The 24578-nt window shown below is 38.3% G+C and overlaps 1 protein-coding gene across 1 annotated transcript in view; it reads left to right on the top strand.

Moving 5' to 3' along the window:
• Window positions 1–24578, top strand: part of LOC141377706 (uncharacterized) — a 43135-nt gene that overhangs the window by 247 nt on the left and 18310 nt on the right. The window contains exons 2-3 of the mRNA XM_073922590.1: window positions 1868–2045; window positions 2175–2324. Of these exons, the coding sequence (XP_073778691.1) occupies window positions 1868–2045; window positions 2175–2324 (328 nt within the window). The remainder of the gene's footprint in view (window positions 1–1867; window positions 2046–2174; window positions 2325–24578) is intronic.

Below are 24578 nucleotides of genomic sequence, written 5' to 3'. Positions count from 1 at the left end.
TCAATTTATTATTTGCTCTTCCTAAAACTTGGATAGGCAACAAGACTTTTCTCGGATAGACTTTTGTCAAGACTTTTTGTCATGATACAGATGTGAGAATGACCCTATTATCTTCAATAGTAAACTGCAGAGTTTCAGTTATGAAAGTTAAAACCTTTTCGAATTCTCAAAACACCAGTCTGCTGTATTTATCTCTACTATGCTACAGTTTCCTGAGGCATAAACACAATCTGATTTGCTTTAGAATAGCTTTTTATGTGATGTACGGTTAATCGATTGTTTGATGTTAAGATGTTGCTTTAGTTTTAGTCTTGTAAATATGAAACTTATAAAGACATTATTGAAAAAGCATGCACCACCATCCTTGTTATCACACACATTTATGGAAAAATATCCTAATGTTTTTTGTTAGGGTATTGAAACAGGCCAGTCAGTCCATGAGAGTCAAACAACAGGTGCCTTTGTCAAAATTTAAGGGCTAGAAAGAGGCAGCAAGGCTTAGAGTTTCACTCTTTGAAAGTGATATGCGCCGTACGTCTCCCCCTCTGAATGTAGTGCTGAAGGACAGACCACCCAACTCTCAGCACTTAAAGCAGGAGTAGACAAGCTTTCACAATACTTACTCCCTCACATCATGACCCCACTCCGAGGAAGTCATTCATTTGCTCATGACATACTCCTCTCTTGAGCTAGAGAAATAAAAATACACACATCCAACACAGAACAAATCATTATAAATGCATGTATCAACCTGGGCATATTAAATCACAAATGAAATCAATTGTATTTGACCAATGGCTGAGACTCCACTGGCACAAATGATGTTTCTGGCGAATACATTTTCTGGGTTTTGTCTGAGATGTGCGCCAGAGGGACTATGGTGAACTAAAGGGTGGGAGTCTATTGTCCCAGCCTGCTTTTGCAGTCGGCCAAGATGCTCTCATTCCACTGGCTTGTAAAGTGAACTTCCATTGGTGACGAATGACTGTGGCATTTTCAACTCTGGCCCTAGAGGCTCCTAGGGGAACCTTTACATCATTTACAGTGAACCATGCACAGGGCAGAAACCCATTATGTAGCTCCACCAAAAACACTGCATGTTAGATAGCTCCCATTTATGTCTGTTATTTTCCATATGTAATCAAGTCGCTATGTGGCAACCAGACATATATGTTTGGTTTGTTTCAACAAAATGGTGCTAATTAAATAAAATGAAAAAGAACAGGGGTGCTCAAACACTGGACTGACTTGAGCCGAATAAGAACACTCGTCTTTAATGTATTAAATACCTCTTGTATTTTAAATAATATTTTTTGGAAACTTTTTAATTTATGATTATTACTGTGAAGCTATTATAAAATGTTGTATTATTAAATTGTGAAGTACTATAAGACAACCTGATTAGTGAGAATGGGACACTGACAAAGGAGTGCGGATCCATTGACAGGTTTATTAAACAATGGTCAAAGAGGCAACAGTCAACACAGTGGCAATATGCATGGGTATATGCAGATATTCCAGAGTCATAAACAAATAATAGGTACGTTCTCAGAAGGCAGGCAGCAGACATGAATAAACCGGCAAGGTAAGGAAAATGTGACGTAATGCTCACAATTCAGTATCACAAGACTCAGCAGTGATGTGTGTGTGTGTGCTGTTAAATAGTCCTGTGATCAGTCCATGAGCAGCTACAGCTTTGATTGTTTGCAATCAGACAGAATCAGGAACTGGTGTGTGTGTGTGTGTGTGCACGGTGCATGCTGGGATTTGTGTTCCATAAAATAGTGGATTTGTAGTTCTAAGCGATCTACGTGTTTATCAGTGATCTGCAGTTGCTAGATCGCTAGTTCTAACCCCCTCCCATTAGAAGCGGATTCCAGATGCTACAACTACAGTCCAGGAGGCGGAACAGCGGGCGGTATAGAAGGCCAGGTCCCTGCCGCAGACGTGGGCCTGGAGTGTGGAGCTGTGGAGGTCCTAGAGCGTAGATCTGCAGAGGGCCTGGAGCATGGAGCTGAAGTAGGTCTTTGTTTCAGCAGGCACAGGTGGGTCATACACCTACAGTGGATCAGGAGGCTCTCATATATGAAGCACTAGCATTTCAGCTAACCCCAGTGGATCAGAAGGCTTGGGTTTAGAAGACACTGGCAGTTCATTTAACCCATGTGGATCAGGGACGCTTTGGTTCAGGAGGCACTGGCAGTTCATTTAAGCCCAGTGGGTCAGAAGGCTTTGGTTCAGGAAGCTCTGAGAAGTCACACGGCTCTGGTGGCTCTGGGAAGTCACATGGCTCTAGCGGCTCTGAGAGGGTCAAAACTGACAAGGCAAGGAAAATGCATCATAATGTTCACAATTCAGTATAAAAAGACTCAGTAATGATGCGTGTGTGCTGTTTAAGTCAGACAGAATCAGGAACCGGTGTGTGTGTGTGAAAGGTGCATGCTCTGATTTGTAGTCCGTATAATGGCAGATTTAAAGTTCTAAGTAATCTATATGTTTATCAGCGACCTGCCACTAGATAAAATTATTTATAAATGATCAGACTTAAATTAGTTTATTTTTTTTACAATAAATGTATGATAAAACAGTGTAATGTTGCCATACTCTATGCTTGCCAAAGACAAAGTCCACAAGACACCATGCACATACTTACAATAGTCCACACACCAACTTATTGCTTGAGAGGTGATGAAGTCAATTAGGTGATTTTGGAGCCACTATCGTAAGGATTCTGGGGACACGACTCATTTCAAAGGACATTCTTTAAATGACCACAGAGAGGACCTCGGTGTAATGTCTCATCCAAAGAACGTTGCTCACTAACAGTCTAGTGTCCTTGTCTATATTTTGGGGCATTCAGACTCACACAGACCACAGGGCAAGCATTGCCTGCTGGTCTCACTAGCACATCTTTCAACATCATCATAGTTTTCCAATGGCTTTTTCCATCCAGGTACTAACAAGGCACAACCCTGCTTAGCTTCAGTGGGCGACCATGTGAGAGTTTCAGAGAGAGCTAGCTGCTGAGAGTTCTATTCCTAAGATCCCTGTCATGACTAAGAAGCCATAACCTGCTCTACCATGGTTTTAGGTTCCATTGGGATCATTCTGTTGACGTTACTGTACTTGCTTTATACACTTTATTGTCCCCAGTGGGGAAATTTGTCTTGGACCTTAAGCCCGCATTTGCAAACACTAGACAAAACAGACATAATACAAATCAACACGTATTCAAAAAGAAAAAAATACATATTTAAGAGTCAAATTGATGTAGGTAAAATTATTAAAATGAAACAGGCAGTCTGTATTGTATACCAGAAGGCAATAACTGGTACTCACAAACTAAACTACTGCATGCAAGAGGTCAGATAGTATTTTAATAGCTTTATCAAGAACTGATTGTTCATAGAATGATATAAAGAATCAATATTCCCTTTTCCCTATGATTCCCATTTCTGTCTTTACCAAACATCCAAGCTTGGCATTAGATTGAGCTGTAATGTTTCTATACCTCACAGTAAATCCATAGCGTATTATGCTTTCAATCACAGCTTGGTAAAATAATATAACTTTTTACTAAATCCCAAACACTCTCAATCTTTGAATAAAAATAAAAAGGCAATCACTGTTGCACATGACAACTAATACTATCTACATATGGACCTCAGGTAAGCAAGTGTGCACTTGTTTCATGGTGTCCAAATAGATACCAATAGACATTGGATCAAATGTCTTTTCTTCATCTTTGTTGATTTTAATAAAAAGGTGGTTTAAAATCGCACCACTTCACAAACCTTTCAACCTCTAAATGGTAGATTGGGGGGTTACTGTCTTTATACACAAGGCTAAGTACAGCTGTGTCATCTTTTGTCACAGAAGGAGACGAGACCCAGAGATGTAAGTTTAACCAGATTTTATATATATATAGAATGGCAGGGTAAACAGAACTGAATGTAGATGCTTTACAGGATGGTTAGAGATGAACAGATGGATCAGAGGGACCTGAGGAGATCCACTGTGGCCAGGCACACAGGTAGATGGATTTGGGAAAGCGAATTTGGAGGGGCCAGGAGAAACCACACTGGGAAGGAGAAACACAGACACTGAAGATCAAAGAGCACAAGAGAGGTAAGTGAACTTGGATAATAGACCTAGAAACTGACCATGATGAGCGTGCAGTCCTTCTTACTAGCAACAAGGCCGAACACTAAGTGAGGGTTGGTGAGGGTAAAGCTGCGCTCACATTAGAGTTTGAGCAAGCAATATCCTGCTGTGCGGCGCTGCAAAAAGGGTCGGAATTAAACAAGCTTATTAGACATTTAAAAAAGCAAGCGATTGCTCCATGTTTAAAAATTTTGTCCAGAGAGGTCATGTTTTGATCCTCGATTGGTCTCACGCAGTCAAGTGATGCAATTTCGCAGGTCAGAGTTCACCAAGCTTGAACTTTGCACCGCAACAACCTGCGAAACTTGACGCATAACCCTGCGTTTCCTGACTGACGCATTCGCGTTCGAATGAATGGAAGTCCATAGGAAGACAAGTAGAGTGTGACCGCAGCTTAATTCAGGTGCTGGAGCAATGTTTGGGATTGGTGTGTAAGTGCATGACTGATTAGTACTCAGGTGATCGGGATTGGAGTGAAGCTGCGGTCACTGCACTTTTCTCCCTATATACCTCCATTCATATGCACGCGAATGCGTCAGACCGGAAACGCAAACTCATGCGTCAAGTTTCGCAGTTTGCTGCATTGGAAAGTTCAAACTTGGAGAACTTTGACCTGCGAAATCGCATCACATGATTGTATGAGACCAATAGAAGATCAAAACATGATCTTTTTTTGCCGTTTTCCGCTGCGCTGTACAACAGAATTTCACAAGCATAAACTCTAGTGTGACCGCAGCATGATTGTGGTGAGGTCATGTTTTGATCTTCGATTGGTCTCACGCAATCATGTGATGCGATTTCGCAGATCAGAGATTAGATTAGTTTCAACTTTATTGTCATTGCACAAGTATAAGTACAAGAAAACAAAATGCAGTTTAGGTCTAACCAGCAGTGCAATAGCAGCAAGTGCAGGATACAGGTATAAGTTATAAAGTGCAGGTATAGAAAAACTATGTGGGTATTTACAGATGGATGTACTCTGAAAATTATATACAGGTTGTATTAGCTATGAACAGAGATTTACAATAAATGAATATATGTACATATTGCAGTTAATCAGAAGTGTGCAGATAGATAAACATAATTACAAATGTACATGTACAGTAGTTATGTACAGTTCAAATAAATGAATCACTGCAATGTAGTGCAATGAATATGTGCAATTTTTAAATGTGCAAATGTTAAATAGTGCAGTGATTGTGAGGATTATAAGTTAGAGGAGATTGGGGGGTGTTTTGGGAGGCAAAAGAGTCAGTGAGGGGCAGAGTTCTGAAGGTAGACAGTTGTGGGGGAAAAGCTGTTCCTCAGTCTGCTGGTTTTTGTCCGGGAGATCCTGAAGCGCCTGCCGGAAGGCAGGAGAGAAAACAGTCTGTGAGCAGGGTGAGAGGAATCCTTAGGAATACTGCATGCTTGGCGCAGACAGTGTTTCTTCTGGATGCCCTGTGGTTGGCAGTGTGGTCCTTGTGATGTGTTGGGCAGTTTTCACCACCCGTTGCAGTGCCTTACGCTTAGCAACAGAGCTACTTCCATACCAGACTGTGACATAGTTGGTCAGAATGCTTTCTATTGTGCAGTGGTAGAAGTTCACCAAGATGGCTGATGAAACCTCGTTCTTCTAAAGTTGCCTTAAGAAAAATTGGCGCGGGTGAGTCTTCTTGACCAGGCTGGAGGTGTTGGTGGTCCAGGAAAGGTCCTTTGAGATGTGGGTCCCCAGGAACTTTAAGGATGAGACAGGCTCAATGGCCATCCCATTGATGTGGATGGGATTATGTAAGCCTGTTTGTCCCTTCCTGAAGTCCACAATGAGCTCGATGATGTTAAAAAGCAGATTATTGTCGATGGCCAGATGCTGTATCTCCTCCCTGTAGGCCGTCTCATTATTGTTGCTGATTAGACCAATCACTGTGGTGTCATCTGCAAATTTGATGATGGTGTTAGGTCTGTTCACAGGCCTACAGTCCATGGTAAAAAGGAGTAGAGAAAAGGGCTCAGCACACCAGTGGTACACCAGTGTTGAGTGTGACGGTGATGGAGCAGATGTGGTCTGATCTAACATTCTTAGGTCTGTTAGTCAGAAAGTCCATAACCCAGTTGCAGAGAGACGTGTCAATACCCAGGTCAAAGTTAGTTCCCTGACCGGGAATTGAACCAGGGCCACGGCGGTGAGAGTGCTGCATCCTAACCACTAGACCACCTGGGAGTTCACCAAGCTTGAATTTTGCAACACAGCAAACTGTGAAAACTTGTCACACAAGCTTGTGTTTCCGGTATGACGCATTATCATCTATGGGGAGAAAAGTGCAGTGTGACCGCAGCTTTACACCAGGGGTGTCCAAACTCTGTCCTGGAGGGCCGGTGTCCTGCAAAACTTTGTTCAATCCTCAATCAGACACACCTGGGCTAGCTAATCAAGCTCTTACTAGGCTTTTTTTAAACATCCTGGCAGGTGTGTTGAGGCTAAAATATGCAAGACACTGGCCCTTCAGGACCAAGTTTGGACACGCCTGACTTACACTGTCATTTGTAAACAGCATAAACAAAATTGGGCAGCTAGCACAGCCTGGGGGAGCACCTGTGCTTTCTTTAATCTCTGATAAGCTGTTATTAACCTTAACATGCTGCCTTCGATTAGTTCAAAATAAATCATACCATTTCAAGTGCCTTGCAATTGTGCTACAACTACTCAACTGCTTCAACTACTCTACCTTGGTGCTTCCATGCTTCACCAGCTCCACTATTGTTTAGTCCTTTATGGTCTCCAGCTCCATCAATCCCACCAATTCTTCTGATCCTCCTGCCTCCACCTTGGACTTTAACCCACTGGAACTGGAATCTGTTTTGATATCTGACATCCTGTTTGTTTACAGTGTGACCAGCAGCCAAATTTGTAATATTGTCATAGCTCCAGCATGTATCTAACTCACCAGTCAGCAGCTTTCTAGTAACCCTAAATACCTATTCTAGCTTGTTCAAGTGGGTTTGATTAGGGCAGGATCTTAGTCATGTCACTTTTATTTCTATAATGCTTAATACAAAACAGATGGTACCGAATTAGCTATATAAAGATCAACAATAAAACTGCAATGTCTAATATTGAAACTTAACTTTTGAGCCCATTTAAATTCTGCTGTACAGCAGCTCTGAAAGACAACTAGTATCTGGTAGGTCAAGACTGCATTCATTTATTCATTTTCTTGTCGGCTTAGTCCCTTTATTAATCCGGGGTCACCACAGCGGAATGAACCGCCAACTTATCCAGCAAGTTTTTACGCAGTGGATGCCCTTCCAGCCACAACCCATGTCTGGGAAACATCCACACACATACACTACTGACAATTTAGCCTTCCCAATTCACCTGTACCGCATGTCTTTGGACTGTGGGGGAAATCGGAGCACCCGGAGGTAACCCACACAAACGCAGGGAAAACATGCAAACTCCACACAGAAACGCCAACTGAGCCGAGGCTCGAACCAGCGACCCAGCGACCTTCTTGCTGTGAGGTGACAGCACTACTTACTGCGCCACTGCTTCACCAAGACTGCATTAATGTGTCAATTTAGTTCTGACCAACAAGTTCATACATTTGTAACATTCAATTGAGTTATAACAGTTATAAGAAAGGCAGCACAATAGAGTAATTGAGCTTGAGTCAGGTCAATGTTGATTCAGATCAGTTCAGCACTAGAGTTAAAGGATGTACAGCAGATAGTTAAAACCATTATTTGTTGTTTCTTTTGTAATTTTAGGATTTTGCAAAGCATTTTAAAATGTTTTCCCTGAGATGGGTTGCACCTAGAAGGACATCCGCTGCGTAAAACATGCTGGGTAAACTGGCGGTTCATTCCACTGTGGCGACCCCAGATTAATAAAGGCACTAAGCCGAAAAGAAAATGAATGAATGATTTTAAAATGTTGCAGGGATGTGTATTCAATGCTTGGGGTAAAGAGACACTCTCATTCTTTTGACATTGAGATTTTGTACATCAAATGAAAGCTTTAGATTTATTTATGATTTGTTAAAACAATATTTGGATGAATTGCAACAATTTAAATTTTATTTAAAATATCTGTAATCAGAGAGTTAACAAAACTGCAAAGATTAAGAGAATTGCATTTAAAGTTCATTTATTCATTTTCCTTTGGCTTTGGGCCCTATCATACACCCGGCGCAATGTGGCGCAAGGCGTGGCGCAATACTTGTTTGGTAGTTTCAGCTGGGCGCAAGAGTCGTTTTGAGGCGTTGCGCTACGCTGTTTAAATAGCAAATGCATTTGCGCTCATATGTGCGTCCATAGGCGTTCTGGTCTAAAAAGGGAGGCAATCTGAGGCGCACTGCTGGCGCGTTGCTATTTTGAGAAACTAAAATAGATTTTTCATTAGACCAAAACAAACCCTGTCTAAACTCCACCGCTTACACACTGCTCAATTCGCACAAGAGAGCAATAGGCAAATATCTTTACATATGAACAAATTTAAATATTTAGGATATATATAGGATATAATAAGAATAGATAGAGAATATAAATATAAAGGATTAAAATATTACAAAACATATTATTTTCTAGCCTACAAAAATATGAAAAACCACTGCTTTTATGACTTCTTCATCTCAGGACGCTTTTTCAGTTCATACATAACAATTTGCTTTTGTATAATGTTATTATTATTAGCAGTATTATTTATTATATCCATATTTATATTTGTTTTATTAAAAACAAGCTTAGATTTGCCCACCTGTCAGGTTTTAGACCATAAGGGGCACAGCATGTGTTTTAGCATATAACTCAGGTTTTTGAACACACTTCGTTATTATTGTTCATTTATTCGTTTGCTGGAAATTAGAACTAAATTTAGAAATAGTTTTCAAACGAATATTTGCGCTTAACAAATGAAATTAATTATTTATAGACTAATTGATTTCTGTGCATAAAGGTTTCCCTATCCAAGAGCGAAAGTGAAAGTGATCCATTATCTCTCATTCTCACGCAGTAGATGCTGTTTAACAGTTTTCTGTAAAAAAAAAAACTGTTAACTGTTAACTGTTTGCTTGTGAAATGCTCAGTTTTTCCACTTAGACTTACTTTACGTCCTGTTAATAGTGAATGCGCTCTTGGCGCGACACAGCTGGCTCTTAAAGGGAATGGGTGATGAGACTCTAATTGGTTTATTTTCAAAACACACCTATAACTCATTAAGAAAATAAACTCAACCCTTTTAGACCATGTGCCTTGGCGCAAAGCAGATTTTCCTGTCCGTAAATTAGCAAAAATGCGTTCTGACACGCCCTGAAAGCGTTTGCGCCCTGCGTTTTGCGCGCTGCGCATGGACCGTCAAAATAGAGCCCTTAGTCCTTAATTTATCAGAGGTCTCCTCAGAGAACTATTCAGGCATATGTTCAGGGTGCAGCGAATGCCCTTCCGGCCACAACCCAGTACTGGGAAACACCCATAAACTCACATTCACACACACACTCATACATTACAGCCAATTTTGTTTACCCAATTTAGCTATAGCTAGGCCCACATGGAATCTGTGCGTGCAGATTTCTGCAGATTTTTAGCCCATCATTGATTCTGTGTATTCACTCGTGTAAATGTGTGTAAATTCATATTTACTGAGTTCTAAAAAATTTTCAGCAATATAATTGAGTAATATGAAATAATTTATATGGTTTATTTACAATATAGTTTTTAAAGTAATATGTTCTGTCTTTTAGTAGATATATTATATGAGAGAATTTGCTTTGTTTACCAAATAAAGTGGATCCAATTGGATTTGCATTGTAAACATTAAATACAAGTTAAAAAGGTATTACTTTTTATTTCATATATTAAGGTTTTAGTTATGATATCCCAAAATCATTCCGCATAAATCTGCAGATTTTTACCAAAATTCTGTGCAGAAATACCAAAAAATGTTTGCAGATTCTGTCTGGCCCTATATAGCGCATGTCTTAGGACTGTGGGGGAAACCGGAGCACCCGGATGAAATGTCAACTGGCCCAGCCAAGACTTTCTTAAAGTGAGGAAGCAGTGCTAACCACTGAGCATACTGTGCCGCCCACATTTAAAATTGTCCAAATTAATTACTTAGACAATAATAATCAAAAGCTATGTCTTGATATATTTACAGTATGAAATTGACAAAATCTCCTCATGGAACTTAATCTTTATTATCCTAATGATTTTTGACATAAAATGTTTGACCCATACAATGTATTTTTTGGCTGTTGGCCAAGGGTCACATTTAACTGGGCAACATTCTAAAGCGAGATCGGTGCTCAAGTCTGCATCGGTGCATCCTCGATATCAAGAACCCATCCGTGATGTTTCACGCGTCCTCCGTACTTGCGGTCTTTAGTACTGGAACTGAACTTTGGCAGCTGATGATGACGTTGCACGAGGACGCAAGGCCGCTGAAGAACCCATATTGAGAAACAGCTAGATTCCTCTTAAAATTGGCTTTCATCATTAGCCTTTATTTTAATTTTTTTCTATTAACCTTAAATGTGCAACTTTCACATATTGAGTCAATCATATCAATGCCAGCTGTGACTGTTTGACCTTATTTGAGACTTATACGAAACATGCCCTACAGACTGAACTATGTTGAGTAACATCAGATAGTATTAAATGTATTTAAGTGTGTCTCCACAATTTGAAGCAAAGATCATCACCCCTTAAAGACCTAGTGCTTAAAATGAAGACGAAATGTGTTGTGACATTCTGTGGTTTTGAAGCATCAGTTCACATGTGAGTGAGATGATGTACACCTGTGGTTACCATTGGTCAAATCTTGGCGCAAATCTTTAAGGACAAACAGCACAGACATTTCTAACTAAAACAAGTGTTTATTCATAACAATTCCCTCACTAATTCACTACCTCATGAAAAAAACGACCAAATCTAATTGTAATTGCATAATTATTTTCTCCTTGCCTAACACAATCGGACATAAGATTCAAGTTTCTCTGGCATCTGTTAACGAGAACTACCAGAACGCGCAGAACAACTTTAAAACCTCCTCTTCTCTGCTTACCATCTGACATCCCAGCACCTGCAATGATAGGTCATCTATTACATAAGGAGCAACTTTTAATATTCACCACCTGCCTTTAAAAGCTTAAAACGTTTTCATCTGCATAGTGATGTGTTAACACTGTTAATATCTCTCAATTAGCAAAGGTTCAAAATATGGAAATGTTTAGACTTGCATAAGAGCCACACTTGTAAAATCTCTTTACAAGGAGAAACATGGTATGCCACGACAAACTAAAATCTGTTTTTGATGCTGTGTTATCTTACTGCACTGGTACAAGGATACAATTAGGAAATAATAACACAACCTGAATATATACTATCTCACCATGAGTTTGTATTTAAAGATTAGCATAGTACAATACCTGACAAAAGTCTTGTCGGTTATCCAAGTTTTGGAACAGCGAATAATAACTTGACTTCTAGTTGAACATTTGAAATCAGACATGGCTTATATGATAGACAGAGGCCTCTAGATCAGCGGTTCTCAAACTTTTTTCACCAAGTACCATCTCAGAAAAATATTGTCTCTCCAAGTACCACCATAATTGTCACACAGCCAGCGATCGCTTTCCAGACATCGCTGGTTCTCACACGAACTCTCAGGACTACACTTCCGCATTCCCTAGGACTACACATTCATACATGCACTTCTCCCAGACACGCACGCCTGCTCATTCATCTACCCTGATTACAATCACCAGCTGCACCTTGTCAGAGACTGATACAAACCATTCATAAGCCACTCTTTCACCCTTCCAGGGTGCCGAGTCTTGTTTACCCGAGTGTGACATTACAACGCGTTTCCTTGTCTTGTTTCTCTGTGTTAGACCTTAGCCTTGTATCCCTGTTATCCTGTTTAGCCGCCTGCCTTGTGACCTGTTGCCTGTTTAAACTACGACGATTTTGGATTTGCCTGCACATACCCGTTTGTACCCGATTTGACCACTGCTTGCCTGACGCTGAATAAACCTGCATATTGCATCTTACCTCAAGTTGTATCTGTCACTCCACCCCGTCGTTACAATAATGACCAGTATTAAAATAAGGTAGCATAGTTGGCCAAAATAAGCAGTTACAGCACTGCACAGTTCCAGGCAGAGTCATATTCATTCAACAAAATTACATTACATACAAAATATAAAGCTGATCAGTCGGTTCTTGTCATGTGAATTGTGGTGCGGCATTCTGAAAATTTAAGATGTTTTCAATTGGGGACGTCTGGAATACACAAGCGCATCGTGATGCAGTACTTATTTGTTTTGCTAGCCAGTTGGTCAAATTTTGGTGCTCAAGTGACCAAGAATCATTTTTATTTTTATTTTAAATGATCAATCAGACTGAGATTATAAATAAAACATAAATAATTTATGATTATTTGTGCATCCTGGTACCAATTGATCTTTAGACAAGAGCCAGTCTGTGGTCCAAGGTTAGGGGAACACTTCTCTAACACGTATCTGCTCTGCAAGCACCATACACCTCTTTCTCTAGTTCTGCGCCAATTGAATTGGTTTTTAGCAGCTAATGAAATGATGCACTAAAGTAAACATTCTAAGCACAGCACTTTGATCATAGGCTTTAGAGAACAGCCAATGCTGATCACATTTGTGTTATCATACGCATCAAATGATTAAAATTAAATTCAAATTTTCTTTCATTATTCAGGGATTCCTCCGTGTACCACTAGAAGTAAGCCTGCGTACCACTAGTGGTACACGTACCACAGTTTGAAAACCACTGCTCTAGATTATGCATATTTTGCCAAAATAAAAAACGATCATGATTTTTTTTTTATTTAATTAGAACAGTAAGATCTGACTTTGCTGAGACAAAAGTCTTGTCACTTAACAGAAGTAATGAAGAGAATAGAATATAAAGTCATGGTGCAGTGGAAAAAGGTTTAATAATGTGTATGACTCCCGTGAGCTTGGACGACTGGATCCATACATCTCTGCAATGGCTCAAATAACTTATTAATAAAGTAATCTGGAATGGCAAAGAAAGCGTTCTTGCAGGACTCCCAGAGTTCATCAAGAACCTTTGGATTCATCTTCAATGCCTCCTCAAACTCCCCCCAGACATCCTCGATAATGTTCATGCCTGGTGACTGGTTTGGCCAATCCTGGAGCACCTTGACAGTCTTTGCTTTCAGGATCTTTGATGTGGAGGCTGAAGTTTGAGAAGAAGGGCTATCCTGCTGAAGAGTTTTCCCTCTCCTGTGGTTTGTAATGTAATGGGCAGCAGAAATGTCTTGATACCTCTCTGCAGAACTCTCCCATGCCCCTAAATTGAATATAACCCCTAACCATGGTTTTTCCTTCACTAAACTTGACTGATTTCTGTGAGAATCGTGGGTCCATGTGGGTTCCAATAGGTCTTCTGCAGTATTTGTGATGATTGGGATGCAGTTCAACAGATGATTTCTGCCACTTTTCTAAATGATCAACTTGAAGTCAGGTTATTCTAACTATATTCCACCATGGTTCTCTTACTGGTTCTCTGATAGGTTTTTAACTTGTTAATATGCAGTTAAGGTTATTATTGTTGTCAGTGCCGATTGTACATCTGACTGCTTAGAAAAGTCCAGCCAGTTTTGAGAATATTTAACTTCTATTTTTATTTGTAACATGAAAGGAGTTAGTTCACCCAAAAATTAATAAACCCTCATGTTCCAATCCTCTGAGACTTTTGTTCATCTTCGCAATACAATTTAAAGAAAATAGACTGCAATTCCAAGTAGAGAAATTTAGACTTTAGTGTACACATGTAATTTCAGTTTCATCTTTATTTCTATAGCACATTTTACAATTTATATTCTGTCAGTGTAGTTTAACATGGATGACAATTCTAGTAAATTAAAACCTTTATCACAGTTGAAGTTCAGTTTAGTTCAGTTCAGTGTAATGTTAATGTCACTGCTGAAAGCCAAAACACTGAAGAGCAACTCTATCGTTTTGCAGCTCCACTAGTCCTCCACTAGGAAATGTAACTGATTTGCTGATATGCTGCAATGGCCCCTTTAAATAAGAGATCTTTGTAGCCAAGTTTGACCCTCTCGCCAGCGAAGCTGTAAAGGTAGACAGAGTTGTCGCCAAGGCAACCATAGCAAACTTTGACACTCTTGCTGCCTTCAGTGTGAACGCAGTTATTGTGTACTTTTCTTGACTTTGAACATCTCTGGACCATTGCTGACTATGGAGAATCAGCCCCAATCCCAATTCTATTTTTGTACCCCTACCCCTTGCCCTTCCCCTTGGCCCTTGAAACAGAGTGTTAAAGGGAAGGGCTTCAAAATGTACCCCTAAGAGAAGGGACAGCACTACAGCACCTGCACACGTCATCATATGTCATCGTGATCTCTTGCTTCATATGTGATCAGAAGATTGTGACTGCTATAGTAATTCCCGTTGCTTTATTTTTTTATATTTATTTTTTGGAAATTACTGAAGGCATATATTTTGTTACCATAACGATTTATTGTGGCAATAAGATCGTAACTGTAGTGTGCATTTACACAGTGGCCATATTGGTGTAAACACACCAAAACAACATTAACATTATAGCAAGACACTAGATCTTTCACACAGGGATACCGGTAAATATCCGGAAAATTTCCAGAACGACTTTACCAGTAAATTCATAAAAGTGCTGTTCACACAGGCAAGGACATTACGGAATTTTTCCAGAAAAGAGCATTCACACATGCATTGCAAAATCCTGGTAAATTCTGACATCATTACCAGAGATGAGCTCTAAATGGCTGGCTTTGTATTTGTAAACATTTGACTACATTACAAACTCTGTGGATGAATCAGTTTTGTGAACAACTTCGATGAAAACATATGGAGGAACACTTTCGCATGTCGAGATGTACATAATATGTGTGTGTGCTGGTGCTCACCGACTGCTTTACGTGCTCACGCGTCAGAGCTTGAAGGTGAACAAACGGCGGTTTATCATACGCATTTTATCAATATTTTTTTTTACCCAGTTGGCATTAAGAATGTAGAGAAATGTTATCTAACTTACATCTAGCAAATAAATGTGTCTGGAAATATATTCACAGGTTTTTATTCTCATAAACAGCATGGATGTGAATGCGTGTTCTGATTGGCTAAAGTAGACGTCTTATGTCAGAGCGTTCTAGATGTAAACGCCCTCTTTTCCGCCAGTCTTCCTTATGCATTTCCACAGCTCAGCATTCCTGCTAATTACTGGACTTCTCTTTCTTTTTAAAAGCCGTAACGAATTTACCGGTATTTTCAAAAAGGGCCTGTTCACACATACAGACCTTTCCTGGAAAATTGCTGGTAATTTTCCGGAAAGGTCTATATGTGTGAAAGGGGCTAATGTAAAAAGGCCATTCCCAGCCACTAGACTTTTCTTACAGGGTATTCCAGTGTCATTGAGTGTCAGAATGTTGCGGGACTGCTGTACAGGAGTTATTATTATGGATTATAGATAGCGAAATTAAGCGTTTTTTATTTTTGCGTTTTTTTTTTTTTTAACTTGACGATAAAAAGCGAACACCGTTACGAATGTATTAAAACATGCTTGATTGTTGTAAAAATTCATAATAATGACAAAAAATACTAAATTGTGGTACTTACTCCGGGTGCAGCTATACTGCCGCTGTAGATGGCGTATTCTGGGAAATTTTCTTACCCCTTGGTTTCGAGTGTGGTTCTGATTAAGTTTAAAGGGGTATCCAGCCCTTCCTCTTAGCTTTACGCCTTCAAACTAAAAAGAATTGGGATACTCCTACCCTTCGTTTTGCGCGTTCACATGAAGGGGAATGGCTAAGGAGTAGAATTGGGATTGGGTCTAAGACAGCTGTTAGATTTCTTCTAAAATATCTTTAACTGTGTTCTGGAAAAGGTCTCAGGAAATCGGAACGACATGAGGAAAAAAACTGAATTTTGATGTCTGGGTGAACAAATGATCTCTGAGCTTGAAAAAAATAGTAGCATATATATATTTTTTTTTAAGTTTGATGACTAAAAAGTTTGACTGACGTTAATCAGATTACTCTGAACCAAAACATTCTGGAAGAACTTTTGTTTAGATTTCTTTTTTATTCAATTTACCACAGCGCTAGCCAAATTTCTGTAGTATGTTCCCTGTCAACTAAAAGCACACTGAACAATGATTTGCACAATTACTCTTTATTTACTGAATTGGTATAGGTAAAAAATCTTTATTTTTGCATAGTTTGTACTCAGAAAACACCAAAGCACAGAAATTGGGTCAGTCTTTTTGTCCTCTGAGTTTACCTCTAGATTGAATGTAAAAATTAGCATTATCATAAAAGCAAGGAATCGATTTTACAACCTAAGCCTCTATCATTTATACCAAGTTATTTATTCCTTTGTTTTCCATTGCTTTGTCCACTACTGAGTTTGTGTTCGGATCGTGTTTGGAAATTCCAAACTATTGCTCTGAAAAATCTGGATCAAATAACTAAAACAGTTTGTTGTTCATGTGCAGGGTGTATTGATTATTACTGATGAAGATCTCATGGTTCGTCTGGTATCATAAATGTTCTTCCGGTTTCCTGTCCAATGTTTGAACTATAATGAATAACTCCATGAACGCACTGCGCACGGCACTGACCATTTAGGCAGAAAGTTAACTCAGTTATTTTCTAAAAATGAAAGCAACATGAAAAAAAAAAATCACGGTTAACCACATAATGAGTGTCTATTTGTCAAACACTGGCAGTTCAGGTTTTTTTGGCCTGCTTGAAAAATTGATTTATATGTACAAGTCCTGAGATAATTTGCACCCTCTAGTGTTTGAGAGTTAAGTATCAGGCTGTCTGAGCCCCTGAAGAGTGAGTTCTCAGAACAGATGTGTTTACCTTTACAAACAAACAAGCAAACAAATACATGAATAAAAAAGGATAATGTATCACTATCTCTCCCTCTCGTTCCTCACATCTCACATGAAGTTATTCTGATTATCATTCAAATTCTGTTTCATTCATTCATTTTCTTTTGGCTTAGTCTCTATTTCAGAGGTTGCCACAGTGGAATGAACCGCCAACTATTCCAGCATATGTTTTACGCAGTGGATGCCCTGCCAGCCACAACCAAGTACCACACTACTTCACACACACATGCATACACTACCCCCAATTTAGTATATTCAATTCACTTATAGCATGTCTTTGAATTGTGGAGCACCAAAAGGGAAACCAGCAGGGGCTCGAACCAGCAACCTTCTTGCTGTGCAGCAGAAGTGCTAACCACTGAGCCACCGTGCCACCCTCTGTTTAATAAAATGTAAAAACAAATACATTTACAGGTTTAATGCAAATTAAATTAGCTAGTTATAAAGCTAAATGAATATTCAGTGAAATGGTGATTGATATTTGTCTCGTCACTAATGACAACAGGACAAAGCAATGCCTGCAATATAATATTTATTTTATAGATAACTGAACAGCAACCAGACTTTATATACAGTTGAAGTCAGAATTATTAGCCCCCCTTTCAATTTTTTTTTGCCAAATGATGTTTAACAGAGCAAGGACAAGTTCACAGTATAACTGATAATATTTTTTCTTCTGGGGAAAGTCTTATTTGTTTTATCTCAGCTAGAATAAAAGCAGTTATTAATTTTTTAAATAAGATTTTAAGGTCAAAATGATTAGCCCCTTTAAACAATTTTTTTTTCGATAGTCTACAGAACAAACCATCGTTATACAATAACTTGCCTAATTACCCTAACCTGCCTAGTTAACCTAATTAACCTAGTAAAGCCTTTAAATGTCACTTTAGGCTTAGAGAAATGTCTTAAAATATCTAGTAAAATATTATTTACTATCATCATGGCAAGGATGAAATAAATCAGTTATTAGAAAGGAGTTTTTAAAACTATTATGTTTAGAAATGTGTTGATAAAATCTTCTTTCTGTTAAACAGAAATTGGAAAAAAAAAAAAAAACAGGGGCTCTAATAATTCAGAGGGACTAATAATTCTGACTTCAACTGTGTATATTAATACAACATAACATTACGACCATGTGCAGCCTTCTTAGATGTGTGTGCCTGGCATGAAACAGTGTTACAGTGTCAGAGTAGCATATACAATCAGAATTATTAGCCCTCCTGTAAATTTCCTATAATATTTGTTTTTCTTTTGTAGGATTTTTTTGTTTGTTTGTTTGGTTGGAATAAAAACAATTTAGTTTTTATATTCACTCATTCATTTTCCTTCGGCTTAGTCCATTATTTACAGGGGTTGTCACAGCAGAATGAACTATTCCAGCATATGTTTTACACAGCAAAGTTTTACACAGTTGTCCTTCCAGTCGCAACCCAGTACTGGGAAACACCCATACACTCTCACATTCACACACTTTGGCTAATTTAGTTTATGTAACTTACCTATGCTGCATGTCTTTGGACTGTGAATTAAACCTGGAGCATCTGGAGGAAACCCACGTGAACACAGAGAGAACATGCAAACTCCACACAGAAATGCCAACTGGCTCAGCCAGGACTCTAACCAGTGACCTTCTTGCTGTGAGGCAACAGTAGTAACCACTGTGCCATCGTGTAGATCCTCAGTTTTTATATTTTAAAAGAAAATTGCAAGGTCGATATTATTAGCCCCTTTAAGTAATTTTTTTTTTCCATTAGCTACAGAACAAACCACTGTTATCCAAAAAACTTGCCTAATTAACTAAACTTGCCTAGCTAACCTAATTAACTATTACCTATATTTAAGCCTTTAAATTTCACTTTAGGTTAGAAACTAGTATCTTGCAAAAGAGCTAGAAAAATATTAGGTACTATCTTAATTGTGATGATAAAAAAGTTATTGGAAATTAGTTATTAAAACTACAATGCTTATAATCTGTAAAAAATAAATAAATAAAATAACTTTCTCTATGCTAATTAGTACTTATATTTTAAATATATATATATATATATATATATATATATATATATATATATATATATAATAATAATAATTCTGACTTCCACTGTATATGCCGTCAAAAAGCAGAATTTGTCAGTATAGTGTTGGGTGTTGAATGGAAAAGTTGCTGATTTATTGGAGTTTGATAAAAGGTGATAAACTGTGTTGGCACAGTACTTAGGAACTTCAATCTTAACCTGGGGCTGGGACAAGGGGTGGATTGGCCATCTGGCAAGGGCCGGACTATTTTTTAAACGTGCGTCGTTTTCTTTTTTTTTTTTTTTAAATAAAAAAAATAAAATAAATATGTATTGTTTTTACATGCAGGCAGCTTTTATCTTTGTGAATATTATGAAAATGATAATATAAATAATAATAAAAGTTGGCCCAATCGGGACAGCCGGCTGGTTTTGAGATAGGCCGACCCAATCCCAATCAGATTTTGCGGATGTTATCAAAATCTGGCTAGAATGTCAAACAAACAGTAAGTGCAACACAAGCTAATTGACAGAGATGGACCGTAAAAAAAGGAAAGGCGGTGCCGAAAAGCTCAGAGAAAGCAAAAAAAATAAATGAATGGCTCTAAAATCAGACCCTGCCAAAAGCATAAAATTAACTGAAATATTCTCGAAAGGGGGTGGGTAGCGCTGTCACCTTACAGCAAGTGGGTTGCTGGTTCGAGCCTCAGCTGGGTCAGTTGGCATTTCTGTGTGGAGTTTGCATGTTCTCCCCATGTTGGCGTGGGTTTCCTCCGGGTGCTCCCCCACAAGTCCAAAGACAAGCGCTATAGGTGAATTGGGTAGGCTAAATTGTCTGTAGTGTTTGTGTGTTGTATGGGTGTTTCCCTGTAATGGGATGCAGCTAGGAGGGCATTGCTGCATAAAACATGTGCTGGATAAGTTGGTGGTTGATTCCACTATGGCAACCCCAGATTAATAAAGGGACTAAGCCACAAAGAAAATGAATGAATGAAATGAATGTATGTGTAAATTTGTTATAAATGGGTTTAATATGTCCACATTATTTCGGTGTGGTAATGTGGGCTGGTTTGCCTACAGTGCCAGCGCTGATTTTTTTGTCCCAGTCCGCCCCTGGCTGTGACACAGAAAGACAGTTGTCTATTGGTCTTTATTGGTCTGTCGGTCAGCACTGATCTGGCTAGTTGGTTTGGAGTGATTCACACATCGCCTCGTTTGGTTAACATCAGATCATATTGGCCTGATTCAGCATGTAGAATCTGTATTGGCTGTCAACTGCATTGGCCGTCGCTCTCATTGATTATTCAGCAACGAATCAGAGTGCGAGTGTGACGAAGTGAAGTAAAAAAAATGGATAAACCAGTCCTCTTATGTAGGTGCAGATTGCGTGCTTTTCAATACAAGTTTATCTTTATATCGCTTTTCACAATAATCATTATTTCAAAGCAGCTTTACAAAAGGTGCACATTATTGCATTACAGTCATTATCAAAATCAGAAGTTAAGTTAATAAGTTATAACTGTTATAACTTTATTAGTTACTAATGACGTTAACTAATTCACTAGTAATGAATAACTTTATCAGTTAAACTTCATATATATACAGTTGAAGTCAGAATTATTAGCCCCCTTTTGATTTTTTTTATTCTTTTTTAAATATTTCCCAAATGGTATTTAGAAGAGCAAGGAAATTTTCACAGTATGTCTGATAATATTTTTTCTTCTTGAAAAAGTCTTATTTGTTTTATTTCGACTAGAAAACTATAATATCAGTAATATAACTATTATTCTATTATTAGAGTAATAATAGAAGATTTTTGATATTGTACAGAACAAACCATCGTTATAGAATAACTTGCCTAATTACCCTAACCTGACTAGTTCACCTTATTAACCTAGTTAAGCCTTTAAATGTCACTTTAAGCTGTATAGAAGTGTCTTGAAAAATATCAAGTAAAATATTATTTACTGTCAGCATGCCAAAGATAAAATAAATCAGTTATTAAAAATAGGTTTTAAAAACTATTATGCTTAGAAATGTGTTGAAACATTCTTCCCTCCATTAAACAGAAATTGGGGAAAAAATAAACAGGTGATAATAATTCAGGGGGGGGTAATAATTCTGACTTCAACTGTATATATATGTATATATATATATATATATATATATATATATATATATATATATATATATATATATATATATATATATATATATAGTTAACCTGCTGTTATATTGTACATAGAGTAGATGTCGATTTGTGTATTAAGTAAATATGTTGTCCTCAAAGTCCTTAGTTGGCTGGCATCATCTCTTCACAGGTCTTGGATCTCATTAAGTGCCTCTGAACAAACTCTAGAAGTGGATGAGCATCCACAGGTGGAAAAAGAGAGCAAAGAAATTAATTAGCGTAGCTGCGTTGATAATGTGTTTGAACGAGATATTAATGTCAATGTGAAAATTAAGTTCTATAAAAAAAGAGGTGCTATATAAACAAACATAAAAAACATAGACGTATTTCTAACAAAGTGCCTGGTGCATTAAGACAGGAAGAGTGTGTCTTACAGGTGATTTGTCCAGTCCACTTACAGTACATGCATGGAGCACACTTACGCATGCTACAGTTATGTGATGCATTATGCAGATGCTTTACTTAAGATAAGTGTTTAATCTAGTTTTGAGCTGAGAGACTGTGTCTGAGCCTCAGACATTATCAGGAAGGCTATTTCAGAGTTTAGGAGCCATATATAAAAACGTTCACCTTCTTTTAGTGGACTTTGCTATTCTGGGTGCTACCAAATAGTTTTGAGATTTTAAAGAGAGGGTTGGATTGTAGCGAGAAAGAAGGTTGGTTAGATAAACAAGAGCTAAACTATTTAAAGCCTTATAGGTAAGAAGTTCTTGAATCAGTTGGCTGCTTTTCATTTGTTGCAGCTTTTTGGACCAGACGCGTTTTTTTCTATAAAAAAAAATAAAAAAAAACTTCTGGTGGAAGCCTTTTTTTGGATTTCTTGTTTGGTTGGAATAAAAACTGTTTTTATATTTCAAAAGAAAATGTTAAGTTCACTTACACAATGAACTACCACAACACAGTCCTTCACGGTCAGTTACAGTAAAATCTTGATGAGATGAGCCCTCAGGACAGATTCTTAGCAAAGACCTTGGTGATATACAAGCTATTAAGCCTGTCACCTACTACTGAGGTCACTTAACCTTCAAAAATGTATTGTCATGTCCAGTGGTGTGAAGTAACTAACTACAAATACTCAAATGACTGCAATTGAGTAGTTTTTCTCAGAAATTATAATTTACTAAGTAGTTTTAATAGTTTTGTATTTTTACTCTTGCTTGAGCACATTTTTAGTGCAGTAATTGGTACTTTTACTCCACTATTTTCCTTCAACCTGCAGTCACTACTTTATTTTTTCCTGCCTATAAGGATTAGAAAAATCCCCCCTTTAGTTCCTGTCCAATCAAATCACACATAGAAGGTAAATCGCATCATAATCACATTTATAAATGCAAAAACTGTTTGAAAAAAGTGTCCAAGAAGTTTTTACATGCATTGACTCTGTTTAGTCCGAGACTGTTTAGATGCATGTAACTGATGAGAAGATGACGGATGTTTACTGTAAGATGATTGAAATGGCCTTAAACACCCAGCAGGCACAAAACGTCAGCATGGCGTTAGAATGACATTGTACCCAAGTTTTCGTGGAGACGTAGCATTTTGTTTGGAAATGAAAATCATGTTGACGCCAGAACTGAAGGTTAGGCCAACCTCCAACCTAAAACCAACCAAATATCAACTTCTTATGATGTTACAGCTTGACGTTGTGTGGATGTTACCAGTATGGCGTCTATCACACGTTGGATTTTGGTTGTCATACCTGAGGAATAAATGTCAGTATTTGACCAATTGGATATTGGTCACTTTTCAACACAACCTAAAATCAACCATATATCATTGTCATTTGACATCATTATTGGACATCCAAATAACGTTCTCCTTTGATGCTGGCCAGACTTGAATTGAGGTTATCTGACATCACAACCTAAATCTAACCTAATGTTAATGTCTTATGTCGTTGTGTGCCTGCTGAGCAATAACTAGATGTGCACTACAGAATGTTACGTTTACACGCACATGCACAAATTACATGTAAATCATCAACGTTTTACAGCGTAATACTCACTACACTTGAGTACTTTTGAAAGGGCTACTTTTTACTCATAGTTTGAGTAATATTTACAACAAATAATTTGTCTCTACTTGCGCTACATTTTTAGGCAAGAAATGGTACTTTTACTTGAGTATAATTTTTCAGTACTCTTTCCATCTCTGGTCATGTCCAGCTAAAGAGCTGCTTTTTCTTCAATAAGTCTTAAAACTAGTATCAATACAAGATTATAAAAATAATTTGTTAAACAAATGTTGGTTTTGGACAGCATTCCCTGCTCAATGATGACATATTTGATTGATGTATCTTGTATCAATGATTAACATTTTACTTATGTTCTCACATACACCCACCGGCCACTTTAATAGGTACACCTTTTTAGGACCGGGTTGGACCCCATTTGCCTTCAGAACTGCCTTAATCATTTGTGGCATAGATTCAACAAGGTACTGGAAATATTCCTCAGAGATTTTGCTCCATATTGACAAGATTTGTCAGCTCCACATCCATGATGCTAATCTCCAGTTTCACCACTTCCCAAAGGTGCTCTTTTGGATTGAGATCTGGTGACTGTGGAGGCCATTTAAGTACAGTTAACTTATTGTCATGTTCAAGAAAACCTGTCTAAGATGTTTTATGACCAGCTATTTTCCAGCTATTCTGCTGGAAGTAGCTATCAGAAGAGAGATACATTGTGCTCATAAAAAGATTTAGGCTCAGGTAGGCTGTAGCATTGACATGATGCTTAATTGGTACTAATGGGCCCAAAGTGTGCCAAGAAAATATCCCCCACACCATTACACCCCCAGCCTGAACCATTGATACAAGGCAGGATGGATCCATGCTTTCATGTTTAGGCCAAATTCTGATCCTACCATCCGAATGTCGAAGCAGATTTCCTGTTCTAAGCCGACAGGAGTGGCACCTGGTGTGTTCTTTTGCTGTTGTTGCCCATCCGCTTCAAGGGTTGACTTGTTGTGCATTCAGAGATGCTCTTTTGCATACCTCAGTTGTAACGAGTTGTTATTTGAGTTACTGCCTTTCAATCAGCTCGAACCAGTCTGGCCATTCTCCTCTGACTTCAACAAGGCATTTGCGCCCACAGAACTGCAGCTCACTTGATATTTTCTCCTTTTCTGACAATTCTCTGTAAACCCCTTGAGAAGGTTGTGCGTAAAAATCCCAGTAGATCAGCAGTTTCTAAAATACTCAGACCAGCCTGTCTGGCACCAATTATGCCACGTTCAAAGTCACTTAAATCACCTTTCTTTCCCATTCTGATGCT

The sequence above is a fragment of the Danio rerio genome, chromosome 14 (genome assembly GCF_049306965.1).
Source record: "Danio rerio strain Tuebingen ecotype United States chromosome 14, GRCz12tu, whole genome shotgun sequence".
NCBI lineage: Eukaryota > Metazoa > Chordata > Actinopteri > Cypriniformes > Danionidae > Danio > Danio rerio.
This window is presented reverse-complemented; position numbering and strand designations above follow the sequence as displayed.